This window comes from Homalodisca vitripennis, chromosome 4 (assembly GCF_021130785.1).
Source record: "Homalodisca vitripennis isolate AUS2020 chromosome 4, UT_GWSS_2.1, whole genome shotgun sequence".
NCBI classification, from domain to species: Eukaryota; Metazoa; Arthropoda; class Insecta; order Hemiptera; family Cicadellidae; genus Homalodisca; species Homalodisca vitripennis.
In genome coordinates this window covers 46,619,593-46,629,329 of record NC_060210.1, presented here as the reverse complement: position 1 = coordinate 46,629,329, position 9,737 = coordinate 46,619,593, and the positions used below count along the sequence as shown (strand labels likewise).

The window sequence follows — 9,737 nt, the reverse complement described above, 5'->3', positions numbered from 1 at the left end:
GGATGGTCAGCATCCAATTACCGCTAGAATAAAATGCTCAAGACTTTCGGATAAGAACTTGTGATTACAAATATAAAAGAACTCCAATCATAAATAATGATGTTAGGTAACACGGAAACATGACGCAACGTCAGCAATCAAGGATTGGTCAAATCCGGAACGACAGTCAGCACCAACAACCGAGTAGGGCTGCCAACAGCAGGATTACCGGCGTTTTACATAACACGAGCTTATCAGCTATTGCTCTCCCTCTGATTGCAGACAACTGATCGGTTCTTGCCTCTGGGATAAAGTCATACTCATCCGAATTAAAAGTGCAATCAAATTGTTATGTACTATGTGTCAATCCTCTTACCATTCCATTGTTTACGCAAAGAGAAAACAATACTTCACATTAACCTTTACGTACTTTAAATTATATTTATATTATAGTTAGTATTAAGCAATATCAATAACAAAGAGAAATTTCAGGAACTAACATTAAAGAACACTCTTAAATGAAACTTACACGGTACGAATAACTATAATTGCATGTATTAAATGGACGTTATAATGTTATTCAAACGTAATCTATTGTTATTTTAATCCAAGTAATAAACCAAACTTGATCTTTAATTAAATACTATTGAAAGCTGTTATAGTTTATTTAATATCGAAATCGTATTCTATCATGACTATGTTTTATAATAAAACCATATGTATTCCAACTGAGGTTTATAGAGCTATAAATACAGATTATTACTTGACCTATCAGATAGACATAATTTTGTATATTTTCTTAGCCACTTTTAAATCATCAATAGCAGATTTGTGTACCAACAGAAGAAAACAGCTAATAAATTTTAACAGAAAAGTCTTTGGAAAATTTATAGTTAGGTAACACAAAGAGTTAACGAACATGTATGTGATTTATTGCAGTGGATTACACAAACAAAAGGAATGAACCTATTGTGAAGAGGTATTGTTGAAATTGGGAACTCATGACACAGAATCTGCTATTACAGACGTAATTAGTTGGTTCGGATTGACGAGATCAGACCGTCTGTCACTGCCGCGTATTGCGGCTAACGTTAACATTATCAACATGTAACTCTTGCTAAGCATAAGCTCATACAGTCGTGATTAGATGGGCCGGGTTAATGGGGTCAGACCGCCTGTCACTGCCGCGTATTGCGGCTAACGTTAACATTATCAACATGTAACTCTTGCTAAGCATAAGCTCATACAGTCGTGATTAGATGGGCCGGGTTAATGGGGTCAGACCGCCTGTCACTGCCGCGTATTGCGGCTAACGTTAACATTATCAACATGTAACTCTTGCTAAGCATAAGCTCATACAGTCGTGATTAGATGGGCCGGGTTGATGGGGTCAGACTGCCTGTCACTGGCGCGTATTGCGGCTAACGTTAACATTATCAACATGTAACTCTTGCTAAGCATAAGCTCATACAGTCGTGATTAGATGGGCCGGGTTGATGGGGTCAGACCGCCTGTCACTGCCGCGTATTGCGGCTAACGTTAACATTATCAACATGTAACTCTTGCTAAGCATAAGCTCATACAGTCGTGATTATTTGGGCCGGGTTGATGGGGTCAGACTGCCTGTCACTGGTGTGTATTGTGGGAAACGTTCACATTATCAGCACGTAATCTATGGTAAACTTCGTCTCATGCAGTCATGATTAATTGAACTGTGTGGACTGGTTCATACCGTCCGACTTAAACTTAAACCACTTAAACTTCGATTTCTCTGGGATTACATGCAGCGTATGTATTTATCACCTGACGGTATACAAAATTGTTTGTATGGAGGAATACTCAATGAAAATCTTGATGTGTTGACTTTCCTCCTGACTAAATGCAACGTATAACCGTGTAAAAACAGCTAATCTTGGTTCAACTTCAGCTATCTCCAAACATTTTCCCTGCGACTAATGGATAGAAGCTGCAAATGCTTGTCAGAAAAGGAACTGTGTGCTATGCATCATAAACCCTAGCCTCCTGGATGTGGGCTCCTTTCAGCGTGTTTATCTTTAAGATTATGGTTTTTATAAGGCTGTCGTAAAGATCTATAGAATTATATGGCGTGTGCTGTCACGTAATCCTTTGCTGACGTTAAACTTTCTATGAAAGCTACTTAGCTATTGTGAGAAGGGTTGATTCAATGCGATTGTTGAGTTAAGCTCCATTTCACCTTAAGCAGAATCTGAAATCTCACACTTTCTTTTCTTTTAAGCATCAGCTTTAAGCTATGCTGGCTTTGATTTACACTGGTATTTATTTTAAAAGTACGCTATTAATCATGCCTATGCATTGATTGGCCCTCCCCGGGATTAGAACCCGTGATCTCTCAGTTAGAGAGCTGAGACAATATCCATTAGTCTACGAAGAGGAGGACCAAATCTGACACTGTCACAAACTTTACTCTTGGAATCTGGAGTCCACGTCCGTTTAATGAGATACAATAAGGTCGATGGCAAAGAGTTCAAAAACGAACTCATCGTTTCGACATCAGAAACATCTCGAACACAAAAAAGCTCTTATTTACCCAGTAGCCACTTATTATAAACTAGATGAAGAAGTGTTTGCATTCAGAATTTGCAAGGAATGTTTTTCTGAAGTGTCTCGCTAATTACCACTATCGGTTAGCACAAGACTGAACTGTTGTGCGATAACCGAAATTACTCCAAAATACCGCTTCATCAAAAAAGATGTCTATAATATTATAATTATCATTTACATCTCGAGGTCTTTCATCCATATTCTCCATTCCATATCGTGGCATTGAAGCTTTATCCCTGAAGTAAACATCTATTCCGCCTAATTCATTTCCATTGTCTTTTCTTATATATATATATATGGATTAAGTTTCAAAAGTAAACAAAACTTCCAATGCAAACTATTGTGACTAAGCCGTGACACAATAAAGTTACATCCATTCCTGTGAAACCTATATTTTACACAGAGGGTTTTAGTTTCGAGTAAACAATAGAGTGTTTTGTCTTTGCTGTTTAGTCCAACTTCATCAATGGAGAAACGTCGAGACGTGAAGCCCTCCACGGCTTCAAACCACCCTCGATCTTGGGACCACTTTTCGTCTCTCACCATCAAGCGTTATGCCTGCTCGGAGACATATCGCTGGTGCAATGTGTATTCTGTTTTAGCAAGATCACATTTGTCCTTCTATGTTTAAGATTCCACAGCCTGTTCATTTTTTGAATATTGTAGAAGTATTACTAAGTAAATATAATAAGTTCCAGATGTTCTGGAATTTATAGGCTTATGTTATTACAACATAAAAAGAGTTCAATGTTTTAAACTGTTATATTAAGCACGTAATGCGTAAAACTCGTATAATTAGTTCTGTGTGCAGCGTTAAAACTAATTTAAAAACACTAATACTGATAAAAATTTACTCTTGTGGTTTATGGTTCACTCAGTATGCTAGGAGTATATTCAGCCATTATTCCAACAACTCAGAGTCATCAAAGAAGATTTACCGTTTTTTATTTGGTAACATTTCCCACTTAATGTCTTATAAACGTTTAAGGATATTTACTGCGTTAGAGCATGCAAACAACTATAATTTCACAAGTATAAATCGACCGGGACGTTTACTGTCTAGGCTCAGTGCTTGCTAGTTAATGCCCTGCTCGATATACTATTAACAGCAGAGTTTTCTTCAGCTGACGGGTCAAGGTCACACACGTGCGCCTTATCAGTCTTCGTTATATAGATTACAACCACCACGTACTCTCCTACTGAACATTTCTTTGTTCAATAGCCTAATTCTAAACGTCTGTATTTTATTAACAATATAAATATTGAACATTTATTTTCTTCAAAGCAAGTCATTAATACTAGACATTTCAGTTTCATTAACATTTTATAAACAACTTAAAAGAATCACATGTAATGTGGCTGCTGCTTGGATGGGTGACCGCTGACCGATCCTGTCCTTGCAAGCAGCCCTCCTGCCCGGCCATTGGTGGTGGTTCGGAAGTCAACTTTAAGTCGTTGGTCCCCAGGTTGTGTTAGAGAGTGCTTCTTAACCTTAACATGGCCTGTTAAAATAAATATATTTACTTTTACTTTATAATCACCCTGTGTAACAGCAAAGATCTGGAATCCTTTTGAAGTATTTCGCACAACGTACGAGCCAGATATAGCCAGATAACATTGAAAGTAAATCTTGTGTTTTAAGAACTATAACATTTAAAACATATTTATATTAATACCATAGTTACTTATGATTCATAATATTGTAAGCGTTTTATGTAAGACTTTGAATTAGCGGCGGCATATTTGAGAAATATATACAATATTATGGCAGGTTTGATTGAAACTTGGCACGATTTTGGAAATTACTCATATTTAGGACAGATCAGTAGCGCAGCCAAGGGGGATATTGGAATGTATCCCTCTCTCGACATTTTTAAGAAGAACAAAATTTAACAGTAAAAATTCATTACACTACATACAAATCAGCTGTAACAGTTGAAATGAGAACGCTATTACAACTCTATAATAGTAATTCATAGTTAGATATATTGTTAGTTAATGCATAGACATTAATCCTAAATAACCCAAACATATTATCCTTCACAATGAGAGCCTCATTATTGGAAGTCGTTGCGTTCTACTCGATATTGCATTTTTGAATTACTACTACCTTTCATTTTACTAAGTAGTAAAATCAATGTTACTACTAAACGCGTTAAGTATAAATATAATGTTTCGCTATCATCATACTCAAGACTCGGTTGTCACATTTGCCTTAAGAAAGTAGATTGTTACGAAACCTACGTTGCATGTTTTGTTGTACTGTTTTATTTGTTGGCAAGTAACCTATTGTTTGACCTATATTTTAATTTAATAATAATAATTGTTCCTCCTGCTAACACTCACACTGGACCTCTCTTCTGGTGCTCACTGAGGTTTACTCTGTTGATTAATTCATGAAGAGCTGATGGGACATCTGCAACATATGGATCAGTGCGATTTGTTAAGATATTGATGTGGTTTACAAATAAAATAATGGATTTTTAAGTGAAATTTAAATTATTTTAATTCTTTTCGGCTGAGACTTTTATCTCATAATGTAAATTATCTCATAATGGAGATTATTATTTTCGACAACGACATGTACAGTAAATTACGAACTAAAATAACTAATTTTGTACGAGTCGAATTCCATAAAGATTATAAAGCAATACAATATTGAATAGCTTTCCCCACAGAAAGAGAGTCCGTGAAATATACTTGATGCTTTTAAAGTTCAAGTATAAATTCATCGGTATATTTATGATTTATTACTCCTGAATGGGAAATTACCCGATAAATGGCCAGTTATATTTCATTAACACCTCAATTGCTAGTCATACACGGGGATGTGTCAAGTTATCGCACCTACTTACAAATACACAAAATCCGACAATAAAAGTAGCAGATGTTATTATCACGAGAAAATCAGGACAGGAGTTAGTACTATCGACAATAATTCTAAAAATATGAAACGGTTCAATAAACATAGCGCTGATAAAATCGCTGTAGTTTTAATCCCACTGATGGGAAGAGGCACAAAACCGATACGTAGTAGTTTACTACCTACAAGGTGAACCCTACTTTAGTCAGTTGTGATCCCTCAGTGGTACCCTATAGTATATCCTCTTCTGTTACCCCATGGAAAACCTGGATAGGAGACGAAGCATGAACATTTTTTTAAAGTAACATTAACCTAAAGCTGCACTTCTGAGGACATTTCCTCGAATTTTAGAGGAATATTCCTTTTTAAACATTTTATATATTTCATTCCCCCCCCCCCAGTTTTTTCTAGCCACTGGGAGAGATATGAGAAAAATTCAATTCCAGTCAAAAAGGATGTTCTGCTCATTCACTCTAATCTGAGCTGAAGTCACAACACTGAGACCAGTCAAGGCACAGAGATAAGATAACAGTCCTTCTACTGCAAGTAAGTCAAAGCGCAGAGATAAGATAACAGTCCTTCTACTGCAAGTAAGTCAAGGTACAGAGATAAGATAACAGTTGATCTACTGCAAGTAAGTCAAGGCGAAGACATAAGATAACAGTCCTTCTACTGCAAGTAAGTCAAGCCAGAGAGATAAGATAACAGTCAATCTTCTGCAAGTAAGTCAAAGCACAGATATAAGATAACAGTCGTTCTCTCCAAGTAAGTCAAGGCATAGAGATAAGATAACAGTCAAATCTACTGCAAATAAGTCAAGGCACCGAGATAAGATAACAGTCAATCTACTAAAAGTAAGTCAAGGCACAGAGATAAGATAACAGTCAATCAACTGCAAGTAATGTAGCTTGCAGTGTCCGCTGCGCTGGCAGCAGGATATAAGAGACATAACGATTTGTCAGGTTGCATGTTTAGGGCGATCACGCCACCTTACGTCTCCGCTTATTTACTTCATTTACATAACTATTTTCTCTAGTAAACTGCTTATTTCATTTGAGATATATTGATGTACATCTTATGAGTACTTATGTTACTAAAATACAGTTCTATGTTAAATGGAAAACGAAGAATCATGCATCAATTCAAATGTAATAGAGGCTCACTATAAATGGTAATGAGTTACGGTCTCACGTAATTCCCTTTTCAGCCATGAATATAAAAAATACTGAGGTATTATGAAAAGAATTAAGTTTAAATTAATAGTTTTTAATCTAGCTTCATAAGATGTTCTAGTTTATTGAACCAAATATTTTTGTTTAATTTTTCGCAGTATAAAAACTAACTGACCGAGAAATGTTTGTAAACAAATGAGAATTTGGTTACTAAACTTAGAAAACACTACTTCTTATACAACGAATAAGGCAAATTCTATTTTTCTGTATGTAAGGACTTAATAAAGCAATATGGCAATGATCCAAAGATTAATCAAGATTCTGATTTTTAAGAAAATATTAGTTCTCCAAAATCCCTAATAAAAACGCTTTTTGTACTGTGCTTGTACGCGTGTCCGTGTTTATGAACACAAAACCCAAAAATTTCGACTAAATTGGGTACACATCCGTAGGTAGCGAATATCCGTGCGGGTTCTAATGTTTTAAATCCTTTTTTTTAAGAACAACTACAACGATTTTCCGTAAGGCAACTCTTAATTAATTATTCTATTAACCTCTTACGGCCCCATGTTGCGATTTAGCAACATACCACATTTAATTTTTTTTAGGACTTTAGATGTTAAATATCGCTTTAAATCCCATTGGTACGTTTTTGCAACATACTGGTGGTAAATTTTGTGGCAAAACATTGGCTACACTGACTACAGGTAGTCCAGAGGCAGCCATCTTGTTGTTGTGATTCTTGGATTTTACATGCTCTGCAATTCAACAGCTTTAGAGAAGCCATACTCCCAAAAAAGGTAAGTTAGCTAAATCAAAAAAATACTAGGTGTTGAGAATTTCATTATTTAAGTATATTAATTGATTACATAAGTTGTTTTCACAAATTTTCAAAGTTTACAGCTCGAAAACCGTTTGAGTCTTTATTGCAACATTGGGCCATAACCTAGAAAACTCTCGATTCCGCATTGTGTCTTTAATGCAACAGTGGGAAAAAACCTGAAAATCTGTTAGTATATTTTTTGCAACATTGGGCCATAATGGCTGGGTATAAACTTAGTTTTCAAGGTACATATTTGTTTCCAAATAAGCATAATTCATTACAAAAGAGTCTCGAAGATTTATGCTATTGTAAAACTAAAAACCTATATTTGTAATTAGAGATGAATCGATCAAGGAGGGATCCTCGTCCTCCGGTTTATCTCACGAGTGAATAAATAGAGGAATGCTGTATGCTGCCACCTGATTCGAGTGACGATGGTAGTGCAGACGACAGTGACGCCGACCCAGATTACGACCCAGACCTTGCCCACACAAACCGACTGGAAAGATTTATGCAATCTAAATACAATAATGGTAAGCACAGCTCATTGACATTATTGGTGATACTTATTACTTTGTGTATGTAAATGTAATATTATAATGATCTAACTCAATTGTGTTTGTCCTTAGACGAAGAAATGAACTCCGAAGAAGACAACTTAGCAGAAATTCGAAATGAAACCTCAAGTCAAGCAGAAGAGGAAGAACCGTCTACTTCTACGCAGGCACCAAGGAAGACCAACAAAGATAAGCCTCCACCCCCACTTTGGACAAATGTGGATGCTGCCGAAAGTGTAAGAGAGCCTGTTATCTGGAAAGACACACTTCCTGAAAGTACTGTGCGTGCCTCTCCTATAGAATACTTTAAAGAATTTTTTGACAACTCAATTCTTGATAGAATTGTAGATCAGTCAAATTTATTTGCAATTCAAAAAAATCCTAACAAGCCATTGAACTTGACCAGGAATGAACTCGAACAATATATTGGTATTTGTTTTGCAATGTCAATTTTTGGCCTTCACAGGGCAAGGATGTATTGGGCAAGTTTGACAAGAGTCCCAAAAGTAGCAGATGTTATTGGTCGAAATCGTTGGATTGAAATAAAAAATAACTTGCATTTGAATGACAACACGAACTACAATCCAAATGATCCTGAGCGTGACAGACTTTACAAAATTCGTCCCATGGTTGATCATTTAAAGGAAAAATTCAAAATGATTTCCAAGAAACAGCACTTATGTGTTGATGAACAGATTGTGCCTTATAAGGGGAACTCAAAACTTCGACAATACAATCCAAAAAAACCTAAAAAATGGGGTTATAAAATCTTTGCTTTGTGTGATACAAAAGGACTTGTATATAACTTTGAAATTTACTGTGGGAAAATTCAGCCAGTTCCTGGTTTTCCTGATCTTGGGGCGAGCTCAAATATAGTTCTGAAAATGGCCAACACCATTCCAAGGGAGAAAGATTACCTACTTTTCTTTGACAACTGGTTTTCTTCATTGCCACTGTTTTTTTGAACTTTCTAAGCTAGGCATTGGTGGATTATCTACCATAAGGACTGGTCGGTTTCCGGGATTAAACTTTCCCAAAGATAAAGAAATGAAAGCACAAGGAAGAGGATCATTTGAAGAAAAGAAACATGAAAAAGATGACATTGAGGTGAGAGCAATCAAATGGTTTGATGACAACAGAGGAGTAACCTTAGTTTCGACTTTTGAAAGTGCGCTTCCATTGACAGAAGTTAAGAGATATGATAGGAAATCATCAAAGGAAATTTTTGTTCCATGCCCGAAAGCTGTAGTAACTTACAACAAATTTATGGGAGGTGTAGACCTCTTGGATGGCTTGATTGCATACTACAGAATAAAAATAAAATCCAAGAAATGGTACCTAAAGTTTTTATTCCACTTCATGGATCTCACACTCGTAAACCCAAGGCTTGTTTACCGAAGAAGTTACAAAGAGCAAAAATTAACTAAAAAAGACATAATGGACTTATTGGATTGCAAATCAAGTGTGGCCGAGAGTCTTCTAAAACAAAGGAAGAACACAGAAAAGAAAAGAGGAAGACCATCTGCAGATCAGATTGATATGCAACACAATCTAAAGAAGAAACGTGGCCCAGCCAAACCAATTCCAGAGCCCACTACTAGAAGAGATGAGACATCACACTGGCCTCAAATCACAGAGGACCGACAACGTTGCAAAAACCCACAATGCAAAGGAATAACTGTGGTGAAGTGCATCAAGTGCAGTGTTCATTTCTGCTTGACAAAAGCTCGCAATTGCTTCACCGCATTTCACACATGAGC

At 36.3% G+C, this 9,737-nt stretch overlaps 1 protein-coding gene across 1 annotated transcript; it reads left to right on the top strand.

Moving 5' to 3' along the window:
* Nucleotides 1-7,120: 7,120 nt before the first annotated feature.
* On the top strand, nt 7,121-9,124 carry LOC124361003 (piggyBac transposable element-derived protein 2-like). Its single transcript, XM_046815040.1, has 3 exons — nt 7,121-7,953; nt 8,050-8,463; nt 9,117-9,124. The coding sequence occupies exons 1-3, from the start codon at nt 7,830-7,832 to the stop codon at nt 9,122-9,124; spliced, it is 546 nt and encodes a 181-aa protein (XP_046670996.1). The 5' UTR covers nt 7,121-7,829.
* Nucleotides 9,125-9,737: the final 613 nt, after the last annotated feature.

What these genes read in the sequence shown, in the direction of transcription:
- LOC124361003 (XM_046815040.1), top strand. Translation starts at nt 7,830, where the DNA reads ATGCTGCCACCTGATTCGAGTGACGATGGTAGTGCAGACGACAGTGAC. An exon ending in GCAATCTAAATACAATAATG is followed by an intron (nt 7,954 to 8,049) that starts GTAAGCACAGCT and finishes GTTTGTCCTTAG; the next exon opens with ACGAAGAAATGAACTCCGAA.